Source organism: Triticum urartu, chromosome 5A, assembly GCF_056163025.1.
Source record: "Triticum urartu cultivar PI428250 chromosome 5A, HENAU_Tu73, whole genome shotgun sequence".
NCBI classification, from domain to species: Eukaryota; Viridiplantae; Streptophyta; class Magnoliopsida; order Poales; family Poaceae; genus Triticum; species Triticum urartu.
In genome coordinates, this window is record NC_141877.1 from 484,326,222 (window position 1) to 484,347,625 (window position 21,404).

General features: G+C 47.5%; 2 protein-coding genes across 2 annotated transcripts; both read right to left on the reverse strand.

Moving 5' to 3' along the window:
* Positions 1 to 6,702: 6,702 nt before the first annotated feature.
* LOC125556358 (bidirectional sugar transporter SWEET11-like) lies at positions 6,703 to 8,407 on the reverse strand. The gene is made up of 5 exons (XM_048719111.2): positions 8,218 to 8,407; positions 8,057 to 8,093; positions 7,571 to 7,943; positions 7,358 to 7,477; positions 6,703 to 7,236 (listed from the first exon to the last, which is right to left on the reverse strand). The coding sequence occupies exons 1-5, from the start codon at positions 8,273 to 8,275 to the stop codon at positions 6,961 to 6,963; spliced, it is 864 nt and encodes a 287-aa protein (XP_048575068.1). The 5' UTR covers positions 8,276 to 8,407; the 3' UTR covers positions 6,703 to 6,960.
* A 5,390-nt stretch (positions 8,408 to 13,797) lies between these two features.
* On the reverse strand, positions 13,798 to 19,407 carry LOC125509950 (putative protein S-acyltransferase 7). The gene is made up of 5 exons (XM_048675022.2): positions 19,011 to 19,407; positions 16,826 to 17,008; positions 15,156 to 15,455; positions 14,805 to 15,038; positions 13,798 to 14,717 (listed from the first exon to the last, which is right to left on the reverse strand). The coding sequence occupies exons 1-5, from the start codon at positions 19,092 to 19,094 to the stop codon at positions 14,193 to 14,195; spliced, it is 1,326 nt and encodes a 441-aa protein (XP_048530979.1). The 5' UTR covers positions 19,095 to 19,407; the 3' UTR covers positions 13,798 to 14,192.
* Between the last annotated feature and the right edge of the window lie 1,997 nt (positions 19,408 to 21,404).

The window sequence follows — 21,404 nt, forward strand, 5'->3', positions numbered from 1 at the left end:
TGACAACCCCTATTTGCGTTGGTTGTGAGGATTTATTTGTTTTGTGCAGGTACGAGGGACTCGCGCGTAGCCTCCTACTGGATTGATACCTTGGTTCTCAAAAACTGAGGGAAATACTTACGCTACTTTGCTGCATCATCCCTTCCTCTTCGGGGAAAACCAACGCAGTGCTCAAGAGGTAGCACTCTTCATCGCCCAATGCCCATAGGCATCGCGCCATGCAGCAGCTTAACAGTGAATGACGCCAAGTGCCCTCATCTGCCCCGCAAATCGAGCATGCTGGTGAATCTGCCATATTTCTCTCATGTCGCACGAGCCCCATCGGGATCAAGGTATGTGCTAATCTCCATACAAAAACCCTGATCTTGGAGGGAACCCATACTTTCCACAGCTGCGACCAAGAGTTCCTATCGGCTGCAATGTTTGAGTGTCCCGGTCGATGATCGAGCCAATCCTCCCTCTGAGCCTTGACTGCAGAAATCATACGGTAGGCTGATCGAACCGAAAAAAACTCCCTTCTTATCGTAGTGCCAGGCCCAAAAATCATCTTGTACCCTGGTACTCGGTGGTATGTTCTGAATGACTTCAACATCAGGAGCGATAAAATGTTCCATGAGCACCTGCTTGTTCCATGACCTAGTGGTGGGATCAATCAAATCCGAGACCAAAACTGGCGGGTTGGCCGACCTTGAGCATATTGGTCTGAGTTTGTAATCCCTCGGCAGCCAATTGCCGTGCCATATGTTCGTATGTGTTCCAGAACCAATGCGTTTGATGAGCCCTTGCGCTAGAACATCTCTTCCCTCTAGTATGGAGCGCCAAACTTGGGACGGACCTGCACCCAAGGTGGCCTCCAAGAGGTGGCAATCTGGGTAGTACCTGGCTTTTAGAATACAAGCACTGAGCGAGTCCGGATCCTGTAGTAACCTCCATGCTTGGCACGCGAGTAATGCTAGATTGAACAGCTCCACATCCCTAAAGCCCAATCCACCCATGAACATAGGTTTTGACATAGTTTTCCATGAAACCCACGCAGTTTTCCGTTGGCCATCCTTGCTTCCCCACCAGAACTTCCAGATAATACCATTGATATGCTCACACAAGCCCCGTGGCAGTTTGAAACATGACATAGAGTACGTTGGGATAGATTGATCTACAGACTTTATAAGTGCCTCTTTCCCTCCGGCTGATAAGCACTTCTCCATCCACCCTTGCACCTTCTTCCAGATTCTATCTTTCAAGTACTTAAATGATCCTTCTTTTGCCCTCCCAACATCCGAAGGCAAGCCCAGGTATTTCTCTGTCAACGATTCATTGTGGATAGTGAGGATATTCTTTATGGAGTCACGAGCAGAGTTGGGTACTCCTTTACTGAAGAAAATGGATGACTTCCCCATATTTACCCTTTGTCCGGAGGCGTTGCAATAGATCCGCAATAGCTCATCAATCCGGGTGGCACTATCATCATTTGCTTCAAAGAAAAGTAGACTATCGTCAACAAAGAGTAGATGATTAACAGATGGTGCATTCGGTGCAACTGTGATCCCCCGTACTCCTGCACCAGCTTTCAGCAAGCACGAAACCCCTTCAGCTGCTAAAAAGAATAAATATGGTGAGCTCGGATCGCCCTGGCACAAACCCCGAGAAGGCTTGAAACCATCCAGACTCCTTCCATTAAACAGAACCGAGAAGGATACGGATGTCACACATCTCATAACTGTGTCACTGAAGCGGGGGCTAAAACCCATCTTGAGCATTACAGCTCTCAAATATGATCACTCCAAGCGATCATACGCTTTCATCATATCCAATTTCAGAGCACAGTATCTGTTACCCTTCACCCTCTTAGTCTTCATATAATGTAAACATTCATAGGCTGTGATGAAGTTGTCTGTGATAAGACGTCTAGGGACAAAAGCCGACTTCTCTTCGGAAATGATCTCGGGGAGGATTACTTTCAGCCTGTTAGCTAAGACCTTTGAAGCGATCTTGTAGATCACATTACAAAGGCTTATCGGCCGAAACTGTCCTAACACCTTTGGACTTGCTATCTTTGGAATTAAAATGATGAATGTGCTATTTATCTCCTCCGATGAGTCCACACCATCAAGCACTCTGATGATCATCCTCGTAACTTCATCACCACATAAGTCCCAATGCTTCTGAAAAAAATTTGCAGGAAAACCGTCTGGCCCCGGTGCCTTAGTTGGAAACATTTGAAAGAGAGCTTCCTTAACCTCATCATTACTATAAGTGGCATTTAGGTAGGCGTTCATATTACCATCCACCCTCACCGGTATGTGCGATAACACCTCTTCCATACCTATTGTTCCTTCCGACGTATAGAGATTTGAATAAAATGTCGTAGCCATATTTGCCAGTTCCACCGGATCCGTGCAAGTAGTCCCATCAGCACGATCAAGTTGGGTTATGCTGTTTTTGGCCCGTCTAGCACTAGCCTTCCTCTGGAAAAACTTGGTGTTACTATCACCCTCGGACAGCCATGTGATGCGTGACCGCTGTCTCGCCATAATTTCCTCTCTGTACGCCAGTTCCACCATGCGCTCCTCGACCTTGCGTTCCTCCTTGCTTGGTTCGGTTCTCATCAGATCTGCACGCAGCATAGCAAGTTTCCGTCGAAGCAATCTTTGCTCCTGCCGAACCGATCCAAAAGAGCTCAATCCCCACCTCGAAAGAGAAGTGGCCATCGACTGTAGTTTGTTGGCCAACTTCGTCACCGGCGAGGCAGGTCCATCGCCATTCCATGCATCTTCCACAACGTCCTTGAAACGACCATCTCTCTCCCAGACACATTCATAGCGAAAAGGTTTCTTCATCGCGATGCGCTGATTCCCAGCTTCCATTTCATTCATAAGCAGGATAGGGCTATGATCACTCCTAACTGATGTTAGATGCTCCACTCGTTCAAACGGGAACATGTTTGACCAACTTGCCAAAGCTAGAGCCCGGTCCAACCGGACCCTACAAAACTGGCCTCCTGTAACACGTTTCTCGAAAGTCCAGTCTAAGAAGGTATAGCCCAAATCCGCCAGCTCACATACATCCACAGCTTCCCTAAACCCCTCCATTTGACCGCTATCCCGTGGGTTAGGGCCCATCTGCTCCTCCTGGCAAAGTATCTCATTGAAATCGCCCATGCAGAGCCAAGGTAATGTGCTTTCTCCCCTCGACATTTTCATGGTATCCCATGTTTTCTACCTCAGGCTCCAGTTTGCCTCTCCATAAAAGCATGTGAGGCACCATTGCTCAGACCCTAGTTCAGATACCCAGGAGTCTATGTGATACTGCGAGAAATTCTTTATTACCAAATTAACATCCGCCTTCCAGAAAATACAAAGACCACCACTACGACCACTAATAGATACTGCAAAGCTGTTTTGAAAACCTAAAGAGACCGCCAAGCCTTCCACTCGATTTTTTGCTAATTGAGTCTCCACAATGCAAAGAACCGACGGCGCACTAGCCCCCACGAGATCGCGGAGCTCATGGACTGTCACAGGGTCGCCATTCCCATGACAATTCCAGCATAAAGCTCTCATTTGGTTCGACGGCCCTCCTCGAAAGGAGGCCGCCTCCATTGCTTGTGCCTTGCTCAACTCCTCATCATCTTGTTGCTTCCTCCTCTTGACCAGCGGATCTTTCTCTGGTGTGGATATCGTCGCAGTATTGCTTGAGCTCGGGGTAGCACCTTTGAGTAGCTTTACCGTCCCAGCTACCCTTCCAAGGTTTGAAACGGTCTGCCCCATAATAGTAAGAGAGCCATCCGCATTAACCAGCCGTTTGCGAGCTCCCTTCTCTCCACGTTCATGATTGTCCCCACTAATATTCATGTCCATGCGTTGCGGGGCTGGTGACTTAGGCCTTGTTGCTTCTCCTCGACCGCTGCCTCCTGCCGATGCCCCCCAGCCTCTACCCCCCCCCCCCCATCTGCTCTACCAGAATCCCTTCCTCTTCCTCTAGCTCCACCGTCACCTCTTCCCCGGGCACCATAAGTTTGGCCCGCTGGAACCTCCGGTTCCCACAACAGCCACTCCCCCCATTCAAAGGATCTCGGGTCATGCACTCCATCCCCACATTCATCCGCAAGATGCCCCATGAGGCCACAGGCAAAGCAAAAATCTGGGAGTCATAATAGACGCTATATTTCTTCCGTTCCTTCAAAGTTATATGAACAAAACGAACCAAAGGTGTATTCACGTCAACAAACACCCTTGCACGCAGGGTGCTAGCTGGGTTGATGCGCCCCTCGTTGACAATCACATTGAAAGGAGGATCGCCAACCTTCGCCGCCACTTTTTCAGCAAGCTGTCGCTTCCTTGTCAGACCATCAGGCAGGCCTTTGACCCTAGTCCACACCGGTACCATGTTGAGTTTATACTCTTTAACATCCGAGAAACCATCATACTCATGCAGAACTACCAGTGCCCTTCGAAACAGCCACAGACCTCCCTTCATAATCTTCCTCCAGTCCCCTAAACAGTGACACTGCACCAAGAAAAGATTAGGCCCCTTGATATTGAAAGTGACCCCCTGCGCTTCCATGCATGTATTACGCATCTGGGACAGGAGTGCCGCATGACTAAAAGGTTTAGTGGTATGAACTCGGAACAGTGCAAGCCATCGGACGTCCTTGACCAGATCGTCTACCTCAGCCGAGAAGTCAAGATCTTCTTCCTCCTTCCCGTGCAGCCTCATCCCCGCAAATTGGTTCTCCAGATCTGGATCGGCTCCAACATCTTCACCATAATCCTCCTCTTCATCTGTCGAATCCCCCCATCTGCGTCCTAATCCTTCCCTTCTACCTGCTTGCACATCTGCTCCCACCTCCCAAATTCGCTCCCCATCCTCCGATTCAAACCCCCCACCCAGCGCCATCGCCACACTTGCCGCCGCCCGATCTACCCCCTGGGCCTCCATCTCCCCTGACTCCGATTCAGTCATGCACATGCGTACGCCCGCCGAGCAATGGTTGATCTCGCTGATTATCAGGAAACCCCGGCAATCCGACGAGAGTTGACGTGGACTCTGGCAAAATCGCCAGAGGATGGGTGGAACCCTAGGAAAACCCTACTAGGTTTCGATTCTAGGGGTGCCCTCATTATTTCCAATTTTTCTGAATCTACACACGCTAAATGGGCCAGGCCGACACTGTTCACATGGACGCGAGAGATCCTTGTGGACTCACTTAATGTGATAAATAGTCGTTGGGCTCGTCAGTCCCGGACGGATGAGTGAGGCGGTTCCAAGCTGAAGGGGTTTGGAGTCCAACCGGGAAAACAACACGTGGCAGGGCTCGCAGGCGAATGGCCACTCATTGCATGCACACGCAAAACCTCCTAATCGGCACCTTGTGCGCCGCCAGTTAGGGATTCGGGCGCCCACACGTCCGCATACATGGGCTAGCCCATCACATGGCGACGCGATCGCTTGCCAGGGCGCACTTGGTTTGCTCGGTGCACGGTTGACCAGTTGACTCGAAACTCTTTTAAATTTGGGGGAATACCCAAAAAAACTAAAACAATCATGAATTCAATAAAGTTCATGGATTTGGACAAATTCAAAAAAAATCATGAAATGGGAAAAACATGATTTGAATATAGTTCACAGATTTCCAAAAAGGAACATATTTATAAAAATCATAATTTTAGGAAATGTTTATAAATTTCTATATATTCATGATTTGAATAAGTTCGCGGGATCAGAAAAAATGTTCATAAATCTGAAGAGTTCAAGAGTTTTGAAAAAAGTGGTTCACTGAATTTGAGAAAAGTTCACAAAAATTGAATAAGTTTTCAAATTTTAAATAAGTTCATGTATATAAAAATAAAAAGTAATAATAAAATTGAAAAAAAGTTATGCATTTGGAAAAATCGGAAATGGAATGAAAAGGGAAGAAAAAAAGGAAAGGAAAAGAAAATCAAAAAACAGAACAATCCCCGGTTCATAAAAAAAAATGATCCAAAAGCTTCCCTAAACTGGATTGGAAGCTTCCCAAAACAGGGGAGGAATCTTCCCTCTCGTGAGCTTCATGGATCGGCCCATTAGGAATCGAAGGAACGGCGGGTGTGTGAGATGTTTTGCAAAATAGGCTAAAACGGGCGCAGATGGCGCCAAGTAGACGCCAACCCCAAACTCAGCTCGATCACTTAAATTGACATATATCCCTAAAAAAAACTTAAATTGACATATATGGCCGTTGGCCTCTTTGCAAAATAAAATAAAAAGAAAAATAGGTTATATTTCCTGCTCGGTTTCCGGTTTTAATGCTAAGCATCGCCTTCGATCGCCTTGTACTCGCGAATTGAGCGTAGCTTAGCTGGTTATGTTTTTTGTTGTGCAATCAGCCCACCAGGATTCAAGTCTCGTTCGGTGGGAGGAGATGTTCCTCTCGACTACGAGGCAATCTCGAAGGTGCTTCATATGGGTAGGGTATGCATGCGTTCGTTCGTCAAGGTGAATGTATGTGTGTATATGTGGGCACAATGTTAAAAAAAAAAGTTGTACTCCGGGTAATCAGACAACTCCCACTCCTAGCTTCTATGGCACACGCACCCGGCAGCTCTCTCGTGCATTGTGGAGCACACAGTACAATACTAGTACGTATGAATAAACAAGGACAATCCATGTAACACACATAGTACCGTATCACTTGGCAGTGGCATCATTGAATCAACAACGAACTCGAGCTCGATCTGTTTTATAACTTTATTTCCCAGGGCAGACGTGGAATGGTAGATCAGTCACTTGCCCGGCCGGCCGGTATATCAGACCCTTGGACGACAACACACACGAATGTGCTACTACTACTACAGACCATTACAAACGAACGACTGAAATTAAGAAGTATATAAACGTAAGTATTTCTTTTGGCGGTCGGTTCGCCAATCGTTAGCGATTCATCTCCTGCATGCACCCGTGCGTGCATCAGCCCTTGATCGATCAGAAAGCCTTGATGTAGCCCTTGCGCGGGGTGGGCGAGCTGATCTCCTGCTCCATCTTCTGCAGCTCCGCCAGCATCGGCAGCGTGCTCACCGTCAGCATGGCCACCGCCGGGTGGGTGCCCTCCGGCAGCTCCACCTCCTGCTGCGCCGCCGCCTCCGTGGACACGTCGTGGATCCCCGTCGGCAGCACCAGGGCCGACGTGTCGGGCTTGCGGTAGCAGAAGTAGAGCGTCATCTGGGCCACGCCGAAGAAGAAGCCGCCCACGTTCGGGAGCTGCACGCGTGCACATACATGCATGCTGAGTCAAGCCTCAAGTGCCGTGCGTAAGTAACATGGATGGATGGTTAATTTGCGACGAAAGAAACTGATGGATTGTAGAAGAAGCAGGGCGTACGGTGACGTAGATGTCCTTGGTGAAGAGGCCGTAGAAGAACCAGGCGACGGCGCTGAGGGTGAGGAAGAAGGAGAGCGAGAAGGGCATGTACTCGGCGCTCTTGGTCTTGATCACCACGAACTGCATGCATGCATTATTCACCGGCCGGATAGTTAGTTAGTTAGATCTCATGGTCTTGATCACTCAAGCAAGAGCAGTAGTGGTAGAGCTTACGATGACGCTGAGGGGGGCGACGAAGACGGCCATGGAGAAGGCGAGGCAGACGCTGCCGAGGACCTTGACGCGGCTGGGCTGGGGCACGAGGAAGACGGTGACGACGACGATGAGGGAGAAGGCGGCGACGTCGAGGAGGAGGAAGAAGGCGAGGGCGCGGTGCCTGGCGTTCCTGGGCGCGTACACCACGTAGAGCAGGATGTAGAAGGACTCGACGACGCAGCCGAAGGCGTTGATGGTCAGCAGCGGGCTGGAGTTGGTCTTGACCAGCGCGTAGAAGATCCACAGCATGCAGCTGAAGAGCGCCACCACGTACGGCACCGCGCTGAACCCCTCCGTCGACTTCTTCCGGTACACCCGCAGGAACGTCGGCCTACGTACACATGCATAAGCTTTAGCTCGTCAGAAACTAAGAACGCGTGCTGACCAAGTGACCATGCATGCACGACGTACGGCCAAAAGATGCAAGAGGATTATGTCACTTACGTCGGTGCGAGGAACACCAGGAAGGATATGATGTTGCCTGCAGAAAAAAGGAATGGGAAACGACACTTTGTGTCAGTAAGGCTTAATCATGTGACAAAACAAATGGCTTGGAAATACATGCATGGATGATGCATCAACAGTTGAGCAGCATGCATGCCTACCTAGGATGCCAAAGGCGGAGGCCCACGGGTGAGCCATGGAGAAGAGCCCTTCTGCCATCCTGATCAGTGATCACGAGTACAAAGCACGGTAACTAAGCAGATCAGATGAATGTATCTACTGTATGTTCTTCTCCTTCCCAAAGACTAGGGAGAGACCTTCAAAAAAAAAGACTAGGGAGAGAAGGCAGTGCTTGTGTGGTTTTTCGAATGGAAACAAGCCGTGTATATATAGCAGTAGCAGAGCCCCTCCCCGTCCCCGCTCTACCTCTACGACGAGTACGTAGTGGAATTCCAGGGCAGCCACAGTGGTGAAAATTCAACAAGTGTGCGTGAGTGCGCGGTTACAAGTGTATCGGTGTACCATTCATGTAAACATGTACGCATGCATCCTTTTCCCAGCCAAGATGAAGAATACGTGCACAGCATTCCGTATGGACATTACCGGAAGCAAAAAAGGGCTGATCGGTTACTGCCATATACTACTGTTATTACCACGTGCGTGCTGCGCGCGTAGCCAGTCTACAAGTACATGTGACAAAATTGAAAGTGGTAATGCAAACGTGCATGTACATTACATTAGTTCCACAGAACCACTGGGTACGTCGAGGCTACTAGTAAAACAGAAAGAGAAACCAAAGCATAAAACGAAGTACATACGAAACTGCTTCATGCATGATCCTGGTGCCTGATGAATGCACGACACCGAAATCCAGCGGCCGGTGCCCGATGTATGCACGAATGTCCGGCCATATTTTAAGCATCGTCTATGAGTCATACATATTTTGTCGTATGTATAGCACGGCTCTAGTATATATGTACGCCTTTACAGCACTTAGATTACTTTATTAGAGCGGTGAAAATCCACGTGTGCAATAACGATGCCATGGTGCACCAACTTGGTATGAGCCTTGCATCACCGGCGGATGCTTTCTCTGATCCATCGATCGCCAACAGGATATGATGCTATCGTTGTATATCCCGCTGAAAAGATATGTGCTTGCATGCCGCTACAGTTAGGCAGGTAGCCGAAGCTGCTAGCTAAAACTTGCAGCGAGTGCCGAAGTGGCCGCCGTGGCGAGGGCTATGCATTTTCTCTTCCTGTCAATGCGTGGACTGACCTGACCTGACCTAACAACCGACACGTCACACCCAGCACTCAACGATGCAGTTACATCTTTGGGTCCGTTCGGTTACACAACCGAAGTCCGGTTCATTAGGTCGAACGTTTTGATGCAGAAAGGGTAGTCAGGGCGAGATCTTTCCCGACTTCTTGATGCATGATACATTGCACCCGCACGGGCTTAACGATCGCCATCGTGTGTGATACCATTAAGTTACCCGTCACCGTCGATTGGTCTCTCCCCTGTTCCGTTTCACCTCATGTGTGTATGTATGTATGTATGTACTGCCCCCCCCCCCTGTCTCTTTTACTTTACAGTTGCATCCCACCACTGTAGGTGGAGCGAGGGACGAGGGGCATTTTACGCACGCACGTAGTTCGTCTGGTAGCTGGTATGCATGGTGTATGCAGCAGCGGTGCTTTTCTGCGCCGTGCCACTGGCGGGGTGAAGAAGCGGAAACATCTCAGTGCTACTGTCACGCGCAGCATCGACGATCGATGGATCGATCAATTCAGGCTACCTAATACCTAGGCCGCGGGCAAATTATTACCTGCAGAGTAGCTGGCTGTATAAGCATATGCGGCAACGGGGGCCTTTTCCGCCTCTGCCACTGGCGAGGCGACGAAACGGAAACTCCTCGGTGCTCGTTTCACTGGCGCCGATCGATCCTGTTGCTGCTGCTGTGAATAATGCAGCTGCCGTGCTTTTGTGCAAGAGAGATCGGCCGACTGGCAAAGGTGACGGCGACACGAGTGGCTTGGCATCCATCCATCCATGCACGCACGCGCTGCTCGTTTGGTCAAGCGGGCTAGTGGGGTTCGTACGTATGCAACCGAACCGACTGGCCGACCTCGGAGACGCTTGGCCGGCCTCCGAGAAAAAACTGGTAAATGAAATGGTGTCTGAGCAAGGTACGCGTGGATGCATGATCGAGCCAAGGCGGTACGGCACGGTATGTTCGGCGGCCAAGTGGCACCGATTCCACCTAGTGCCTGCCGCCAAGACGCAGAGTCAGATTCTGTTAAGGTGCATGCAGAAGAATATACTCGTACTCCCCTCCAGCTTTCATTCTGTCTGGCTTCCAGGCTTCCAGCCAGCACAGCGCGTCGCCAAGGAACATGCGCATGGGCGCACGGCGCAATGATGCCATGCCATGCCATGCCAGGGCACCATTGCGAGTGCCGTGGCCGTAGCTACCTCTGCCACCCCGTATTATCATCTGCGCAAAGTCGCAGCAGATCGGCATCCGGCTCGCCGTGCTGGGTGCTCCTCCTCATGCGCACCACCATCCATTCATCTTACACTCGGGCGAACGAGCCGGCCGTGTATCTAATTATCTTCTAGCATCCCATGCATCCTCCGCGACTTGCTGCGATCTGCTCGGCCACTGGCTTACCGTAGCATCATCGCTCGCAACTTCGCAAGTGTCTGTTCTACTAGCTAGCACTGGACGTACTAGGAGGATGTGGGTGGCCTAGTGAGTATGCCATGAGTGAAGAGCAATCGATCCGGCGTCCATTTGCTCCATGATCAAGGCTCAAGGCTGCAGTGGACCTTCCACTTCACCTACTGCTCGCTCTACTTGCAGCCGGACAGGGGAACATAACACAGATATTATTTCGCCGGAAAAATCATTTCATTACTTGTCTTGTCGTTGGTTGAATGTCTCTCGTGCTGCTTCACATCAGACCATTTTCTCTAGGAGAATGAATATAAATACATAAGAAACGCCTTTCCTGTTTTTTCTAACAGAAGAAAGTAAGAAGCGTCTGTCATTTCATCGGGTGGTGGTGTGGTTGACCTACAGAATAACAACTGAGCTGACCAAGTACCGTGAAATGACAAAGAAGCCGCGCAGACAGAAGCTGGAGATTCGTAGTTATTATTATAAAATAAATAAACGAAATATGTATCTGGCAACTGTGTGGCAGATTACAAAAACTACCACACGCATCTAGCATCGTCAGATCCGATCGCGCGCACCTGCCCCGCCATTCCAATTTCCTTCCTTCTATAGCTTTCCCGCACGTCCTCCCGATTTTATCGCGCATCCGCACCTGCATGTACCTCCCTAATTTTCACGCCTCCCGATTTTTAGGAGATCCGATCGCGCGCGCCTGCCTTGCCCTTCCGATTTCCTTCCTTCTTTAGTTTTTGATTTTTGGGTAAAAATAGTGCTTGCAATGGGATTTGATCTCTGGTCTACAGATAATCAATGAAGGGAGCTGACCATCTCACGTACAACTCATTATTAAACAAGCTAAGGAAAAATACGGTTTTGACATGTTTTGCCTTTAATATGTTAGCACAGAAAATCTTTTCGTTTCACCTATCAAACCCGACACATAAACTTTTCCCGTGGTAAATTCTCCATCACCATTATGATAACTAACGCACCACCAACATGATAACTTTTGCATACCACACATTACATTATGTGTAAGAGCATGGTCATATAAGCACCGGAGACGTGATAACTTTGGTGAAAGCATCGTGGTAACTTTGATGATTGGGGAAGAAATTTGTTGAACAACCCCCCCCCCCCAACCCTTCGGTAATTTCAGTAAATAGCATGATAACTTTCACGCCATAGACCTGATAATTTAGATACAAACATCATCGTACCTTTAAACATTGGGGAAAAGAACGTGAAAATATACCCGATAATTTCTGTGTAAATAGATGATAATATACGTAGCGCACATCTGATAACTGAGATAGAAACACCATGGTAACTTCGACCATAGCGAAGAAAATTATTGAAAAGATACTCCGGTAACTTATGTGTAAATAGCACGGTAGTATACCTCCTTCCTCTGGTATTTTTCTGTGTAATAGCATGAAAACATATGCACTGCGATAACTAAACACCATGATAAATTTTGATCCATGGGGGAAATTTTTGCTGAAATATACCCCTGATATTTTTTGTTTAAATAGCATGATTTTTTAAGCATGGCGGGCTTGATAGGTTACCTAGAATCACCATGATAACTTTTTGACCCGGAAAAAAGTTGTTCAAAACATTCCCGATAAATATTTTTGTGTAAATAACATGATAATACAAGCACCCATAACCGATAACTTATATATAAGCATCATGGTAACATTTTACCAAAGGAAAAGAAAGTTGTTAAAAACATACACTCGTCTCGCGGGGGCTCTTGGATGAACACAACACATGGTGTGCCACGAGAAAGTCACATAATGTTTAGTGTCATGAGGGGCACACGTGTTTGTGAGTTGGCCGGAAAAAAATGGTCCACTTTGACCCGCTATAGGCATGATAAATTAAGTTACGCAAAAATTTCGTTGTAATTTTTCACCTATGGAAAAAGCTACTGAAACACACCCGGGTTTTTAGGTATAAGTACCATGATAATATACGAACCGTAGAATCAGTAACTCATGTACAATCCCCCATGGTAACTTTGACCGGAGGAGGTTGATGTAAACATACCTTGATAATTTATGTGTTGGTACCACGGTATATTACGCATCGAGGAGCTGAATAACTTATGTATAGAACACAATGGTAACTTTGAAAGAGGGTGTAGTTGTTGAAACATAGTACCTGATAAGTTCTATATAAATAACATGATAAGTTACGCAACATAGGCCTGATAACTTGCATACGAATACCATGGTAACTTTGACCCGAGGGAAAATCGTGGTAATTTTCTGTAATAACACGATTGTAAAAAAAGCGTCAAAAGGAATAGTTTTCTTTAGTTGAGCAACAAATCCCTAAGGATGAGTTGGTTGTGATGGTGTGCTTTGGTGCCTCGGAGTTGTGGGTTTGAATCCCACATGCGCAATTTTTTTATCACGTGGGAGACAAGAAGAAGTGACAGTTTTCCTGGGGGTGGGCGCGCGAGATGTGCGGGAAAAGCAGGTTTTTCGGGCGAGCCTACAGGGTTGTTCGGGAGGATGAGGGATCGAAGAGAGGGGAAGTTGTTTTGTATTTAGAGGGAAATGGATAAGGTATGTGTGGTAGTTTTAGCTATGTGACACACGTGTGCCAAATATCACGATCCATAAATAAAAATCGATAACAACGAAAGTCATTTTTTATGGGGGAAAAAACACAGGAAATGGTCGCCGCATTAAATCAGCAGCGCACTACCGAAGTTCCACGGGTGCAGCAAGGAAAATGATCGTGCTAGAGGAGCAGGAAAGCGCAAGCCAGCATTGACCTTTCGCCCGAGAAGTAGCACCGCTGGATGAGCTGTGTAACGATCTCTTTTTTATCCCGGAAAGATTGTGGAATGTCTCTGCCCAGTCCACGAACGAAGGAACATTGAGAGAAGAGAAAATACGCAGCGAGACTCACCTGGCAATTATGCCCCTGTCTGCACCAATATCTCAGCTATTGGTAGAATAATAATTCCACGGAAGCAGCTTTGAGTTTACAACTTGTCAACTAAGCAACCATGTCTCACAAATCACAACCCTAAACTGATGATAACTACAGTACATTTATAAAACATGATTTCAAAGCTACGAATATTACAAGCAGCAAATCATACAGAGCACACTTTCTTACACACTGTTCCAATGATAAATATATACACACAGATAAGACAATCCAAGCCACGCAGCAGGAGTTAAATCTCTTCTGTTATTTTCTTTGCTTACTTAAAACACCAAACGAGAAGCACATCAAAAGGACTGACGCCCTTCCAAGATGAAACGGACACAGGTAAGAAAGCATTGGCATATTGTATACCCTAGGTGAAAGGCACAAGCTCACAGGATACTCAGAAAGGCCGGTTCTTCATTTTGGAGATCAGACAGGGTTGTTCCTTGTTGAGATTAGACCCGGTGCGGCGTCAGAAAGCGGCGCGCGGTTTGCTAGTGAGTTCCACTGGTTGTGCCGTGGCCACTGCTGACCGAGCCCCAGTTAGTTTCTCCACCTCCCATCTGCACGGCGATGCTGTCCATCGACTCTGAGGTCCCACTTCTGTGACCCCAGCTTGATCGTCTCGAATGCATACCAGCCCTGCCTTCCATGAGCTCAACTGGAAGGGCTTCTCTGCTCAGATCCGGTGACGCATGGGTTATTCTGCCCTCTTTCTCATCCAGCATGCCCCCAACTTCTAAATCTCTTATATCAGCTCCTGACCGAGGTTCGTCCCATGATACTGGCTTCCTGCCCAATTCAAGGTCTCCAACAGGTTTGCCCATGTTTGGGCTCATGAAACCCCTGGTTGGTGGGCGTGATTGCTGTAAACCTTGCTCTACTGGGACCCTAGCTCGGAAATTGTTCTTGGAAGCGGGGACAGCAGTGCAGAAGATCTCCAGAAAGTTGTTCACCACACCTACGTTATATGGGTTAGCCCGCCGGTCGTACCGATACCTGAAGTTCTCATATGTAGTCTGCAAAGGTGAAAGATTGGATGATTACCAAGTTGCGACCAACTGCTTTAAATATCAAAAGTTTTAAAACAGGGGAAGGGAAGGAACCTGGTTGGTGCTCATCAGGTAGAAATGGAAGACAGAAAGACCACCAACAAACCACACACAAATAAAACAGTAGATGATCAGAACCATTGAGGCGGGTGTCTTCAACATTGCCTTCCAAATCGATGAACCTTCTGCATCTCTGATCTTAATTATGTACACCCAGCAGAACCCAAATACGTAGAGGCAGAGTAATGTGGTCGAGAAGACAAACATATAAAAGAAGCGATAATTACGCTGCAGCAGAAAAGCTGGTAGTTAGCGCCGATCAGTGATTAATAGTAGCAACAGAGAGTCACCGTGCGCATTCGGATAACAATAAAATATTAGACTGTGAAGCATTAAGCTACTTACCAGTCCTATGCATTGACCAACCCAAGGACAGTGATGATCAAAACGCTCCACACAGTTGTTACAGATAGAACAGTGAGAGCAACGAGGTGGCCGATACAGCATGCAGGTGTCGCAGTACTTGACCTTTACAACAACTCCATTTACATAAACATCCTTTGTCCGTGGTAAGCGCAATTGTTGTGGAGTCTGACCATTTCCAGTATCATTGTTCCCATCAAGGGATTCAGGTTCAGGGGGGTGCGTGTTACGAGGTACTATACCAGGATCTCTACCAGAGGTAAGAAGCAGCAGCGTCAAATCCTGGAAAATGAAAGGAACAAGGCTCAGACAAGTGTGAACTCTACAACAGTGCATATTCATAGGAACTCAGGTAAGAACAGAATCATCAATTTTTAACTTTCGTATCAACCGCACCCACCCGCCTACCATGTTCATCTTCATGATTATTGTATTAGAAATGACAAACCTTTTCTCAAATACTGTGTTTCCTTCAATTAAAAGGATCCATAAAAGAGGTCAAGTCATCGCCTTTGAAAGGTCACACAAAATGTTTCACAGGCATTCCCAAATAAGACTACTGCTCAAAATATCCTAACTGCAGCTAATCAAGGGAAACGCTAAAAGAATTTAAGCTCTGAGCTCAGCTAGTTAAGGTAAAATGAACTAATCCTTCTGATCAACCTTCATCTGAGCAGAAAATCAACAAGATAGAAAGAATTGCAGCTCCTCTGTATTGTTTGATTTTAAATTAGAGAAATGGTTCAAAGTAATTTCAAAAGAATGTTGTAGGAATCCAATCCATAACAGATTTTTCCTACAGAGTTCAAACAAATGAACCCTTCAAAATTCTTTTTGATTGCTTCTCTACACTACAATTCCTAGGATTCCAAGCCAGCTATTAGACCTCTTGGAAAATTCCCTCTGTGTCTATGACAACTATGACATGCACTCACTATCTAGAGATAATTCCTGTGTTCTTTTTCCTGTGGTGCAACTAAACAACTCCTCACGTGTAGGGTTCCACATCTTCACGTGTCATGATATCCTATTCATGTGCTTTTATCCTGCAAACCAAAGAGGTCCACTCATGGTACATGGTGTGGCTTCCCAAATCACCATTTTCCAGAAAAGGGAGGTGCCATTTGGCCATCCATCTCAACACTATTTGTAGGTCATTGCCCGGTACTAGACAAAAGAGGATCATTGCTGGAATTTCGAAAAACATGGAACACAACACCAAGAGACGCTGAGCTGAAATTAGTGCAATAGAAGATGGGGTGGAGATGGCGGACACAAAGAACCACTCTACTCTGAAAATACTCATTGTCAAATATGTAAGGTGTAATAGTATCATCTTGCATTTCTAGGCACTCTTATCATCACATTCAATCAAGGGTCACTTCTGACAGATTGATGCAAGAATTTATCTAAAATAAAATTGGAATTAACAATGTTTTAGCAACCAAAGCAAGGTAGGAAAGTTGGGGATCCTCTGTGTATGATAATTCATCACTGTCCAATGAATAATTATGTATGCAGAGAAACTTCAATTAGCATGAAAGGGAGCATAGTGTAACTGTCAATAAAAATTACACAACTCCAGACCAGCTGGTTAAGTTGTTCTAAAATGATCAGAGCAAAACAGAAGTGAAGTAAAAAACAACACTTACATATACTGTGAAGACAACCGCTACAACCATAACTGAAATCCCCCAGTGATCAGGAAAATCATTCATCAGATGTCTGGCAACAAATATACAGAAGACCAACACTGGTGCAAGGATGAGGAATATAGTGAGAAACAAGGATCTCACATCAGGTCCAAATATGAACCGCCCTTGCAAGAGAAACTCCTGAAAGAACATTCAAACTGTCGTCAACAAAGACCAATTGATGAAAGTAAAAGCGACAATTGCAAATACAAAAGTAGTAAACTCAAAATAACATGTATTCTATGAAAAATGATGTTGTTTGCAATAATTTAGCCCCTTAGTCGCTAAGGAACACAAATATCCTCTCAGCACATTAAGATAAAGGTTGATGGAATACAGAAGCCAATAGAAAACTAAAAGCTCTAGAGAGTGAACAATTACTCGAAACTAAAGAGATATGCTAACATATACTTGAGTGGCTGTGGATACGGAGTTCCGAAACAGCACTCGCGCAGACACTATCATGTGCGCTGTTACATGGGGCGGTTAAGAAAACATTTACTAAGGATTAGTGACTTGGTAACATCTGTAACTGGTTATAAATGGAAGGAAATTTCTACAATTCTATCTTATAAAATCTACAAAATGCAGAGCCACTGCCGCCCAAGCAGACTCTCCCTGAAAGAATGCCTCCGTAGACCTTGTTTCATAGATGGATGACAAGTTAATTCATTAGCAGTAAACGTGTGAGAGCAGAATTGGGGCTGCACATTACACATGCAGGGGGGAGCTTCACGGATGCCTCTTCTTTGAAGATAAGGTGATATTTACCACTAGATGGATGACACATATATTTATTGGCAGTACACGTGTGAGAGCATAAATGGGCTGCACATTACACGTGTGGGGGCGCTGTTTTATTGGCAGTACACATGTGAGAGCAGAAATGGGGCTGCACATTACACGTGCAGGGCGCTGCACGAACAGGTGCTTCTTCTTTGCATATAAGGTGACATTTAGAACTAGATGAATGACCGATATATTTAATGGTACACGTGTGAGCGAAGATTTGGTGCTGCACATTACACGTGCAGGGCACAGCTGCACGGGTGCCTCTTATTTGCAGATAAGGTGATATTTACTACTAGCAATATGCCATACTACGTCAAGTGCATCAAAAGGCAGTTTGTGATCCCACGTAAATTGGTATTTCCCCGTCAAGCATGACCATGCACTACAAACATAAAGCTCATATGCCAAATGTACTCAAAATAATGTCCGGTAGTAGCACACGCCTTTCCTACTTGCTAAAGACAAATCATGATGCATACATATGAGACCAGAACAAAGCCAAGTCCATAAAGAAGTTGAACATTTCCAACAAAAGTATTGGCATCATGCAAACTAGTACTTCCCAAGCAACTTGATAAAAACGCTGAAAATATAAGAACTATTTACACTGCATGTAGCACACATATCCAAGATGCCGACCAACATTCCATAGAGGTACAGCTACAACATACTAACAGGTACTTCCTCTGTAAACTAATATAATATTAGTTTACGGAGGGAGTACTATTTATATCACAACCGGAGCCATATTTCCAGCTAATAAGTAAAAACGACTAGACCACTGCGCTCGGTTCAGCATAGCACATCTTGTTGCCATCCGGTATACTGCCCAAGCACAAATTCCTATCAGGTGAACCAAGCACACGACACCATCAGAAAATGTGAGAACTCTTTTACACTGCACGTAGTATGCATATCCAGGACGCCAACCAACAAACATTCCAAAAGTGGCAGCCCAACAGCCACAACACACTACCAAGTGCTACTTAAATCAACTGGGGCCATCCATATTTTCCAGCTAACAAAGTAAAAACGAGTAGACCACATCACTTTTGGTTCATTCAACGCAGCACACCTTGACGCCATTCTCCCCCAGTAAACTAGCTGCGCATCCCAAACCTAGCAAGGCACGAATTCCAGTCATGTGAACAAAGGACGCCGCACCGCACCAGCTGAGCATCTGATTCCCCACCCAGCCGAACGGAATCGACGCCTAGAAAAGGCTACATCGGCACGCAAACCCCTAGGCAGGCAGGCAGGCAGGCAATCATGGCGCGCACGAGCAGCACGACCAGATCCAGATCCGCTGCGCACGGCACCGAATCGAGGGAGAGGGAGAGGGAGCGCTTACGTTGCTTCCCCGCCAGACTTGGTAAACCCTAGGCTGCTCCCCGGCGGAGCCGCCCCCGCCGCGGGACGACTGCGGCACGTACATCCCCGCCGCCACCCGCTAGACGACGACCAGTCCTCCTCCTGCTGCTGCGACTCCGGCGAGCCCGAACCGCTAGGCCGCCACCAGGCCCCGCCCACCAACCACCCCCGCCGCCTCCTCCAACTCTACGACGGCACGCGCGGTAAACCCCGGCCGAGATCTCGCCTCTCGCCGCACGGAGCAAGCCCGGGCCCGGCGCGGCCGCGCCGCGCTGGACGGGCGTGGGGGGGAGGAGGAGGAGGCGGCGGCGGCGGGGCGCGCGATGCGAAGACGAGAGGCGAAATGGCGAGGCAATCAGGGGAGAGGGAGGGGGGTGGGGTGGGGGGGACGAATAGTCGAGCGCGACTACTCGCGAGATGTGTACGCGCGCTGGGGGGACAGGCCGGCGTGCGCCTAGCAGCATCGCCAGCCGCGCGGGCTGGTTAGTCGCGCGGTGGGGCCCGCGTGGCAGCGACGGGGGCGGGGACGGGGGCCGTTGGGAGACCGGTGGGGTTTGAAGGCTGTGTGTGATGATGGTGGGAGGATTTATCTGACTTTTTCTGTTGTGGAGGACTGACTCGTGGTTAGCTGCTGATGGTGGGAGCGGTACTGCTGCTGCCGGGGACGACGAGTGGGTGAGCGGCCGATGAGCGATCGATCCATCGACCGCATTGATGCCGTCACTTGATTTGACCGGGCCGTGCCTAAGTTGGTGATCGGAGAATTTCAGGGCTTGCTAGGCTATGGTCGTGGATGAAGAGAGGGAAACGTGGTGACTGGATGTTCACCCTCGTTGCCTTTGGGACGGACGGTCGGTGGCCGTTTGATCTTGATGGAAAAGCGGGGGAGGATGAAGATGTGGGAGGAGGTGGGGAGGGGCGGATCTTGGAACAACCATACGATGGTCGCCGTGTTTCAAAGCAACCACACAGAGGCTCGTTGGCGCCGTGTGGGTACTAGGCATCCCTTAAGCTTGAATGGAAGCATCGCCGAACCTCAGGTGTACGTGGACGGTCGGATCTCGACAATGGCGGTCAACGCGGAGAAAGACGAGAAGAATGGGTGGCGGCGTCGAAAGAAAGGTAGCAAGGATTAGCGATGCAGCGACGACGCGCCCTACCATTGTCGAAATTGAAGTCATATGGTGTGGGATCATATAATTGGAATTATCAATTTGTTGCCCCATGTTTTTGTGGAGATACATTGCCCTAAAGTTTTCAAAACTTAAGAGGTATAAATGTAGACATGAGCAAGTACTCCACATGCTCAGACATCGGCGTGACTGGACTAAAATTGATGTGGAAATTTTCTATTTATATCATTCGCCCATTATTTTGCAGTCTTGGGCAGCAAAGAAGCGACCATTGGCAAAAGGAGTGCTGACAACAGTAGACTAGATCCAGTCTATGATCCAACTGCGAGGAAATGGAGCGGTGTAAGTCGTATAGCATAAAATGGAAATGAAAAATTCGTCAAAAAAAGTATAAAATGGAAATCTGTACAAGTAGAAGACATACTACATTGTGTAAATAAGTAATTAAGCTGTTCAACGAGGAGGAGGGGGTGGTAACAACACGAAGACCATAATTAACAATGGTGGCTTGCTAATTTGTACAACTATTGCTCTTCTGATATGTTTGAAACATTACCGTTGACTTCGCCTTCGGAGTGACTTGGTACAAAAGGCGGCGGCTCTTCCTCCACTCTCTCGCAATCTAACTTACTCTGAAGTTTCATACTTCAACAAGCAAACTAAGCTAGCTAGTACTCCATCCGTCCTAAAATATAAGAACGTTTTTCAAACTATGTTAGCTTGAAAAATGTTTTTATATTATGGGACGGAGGGAGTACTTGGACACCAAAAAGACCAGACGACGATTCGTCAAAAAATAAATTAATCATACCACTCAGAATAAGTGTGGAACAGTCTTCCATATCAAAAAAAAGTGTGGAACGGCCGAACGGCCACCATCAACGGCAAAAGTCACACATACTACCAAGTGTTCCTTCCTCTGAGGAGACTGAGAGGTAGAAGACTCCCAACCTCTAATCCAGGTGATTTTGGAAGAGGACGCCGGCACCCGGCCGGCAGCAGACCAGCAAAGCCGATGGCGGTGGCGACCATGGGGATCCAGGTTGACAGCAACAAGAAATCTCTGGTGGTGGCAGACCTCGAAGGCTTGGCAGATAGCGGAGTATGTAGAGATCGATAGATGCAATGAGAGAAGAAGAACGGCGCGCTCGGAACCTTCTTTCCCCACCACGGCGTGCGTTTCAGTTTTTTGGCGTGAGTGGAATCGAGGAGCCGGCCGGAAGATAGAGGGCAATAACAGA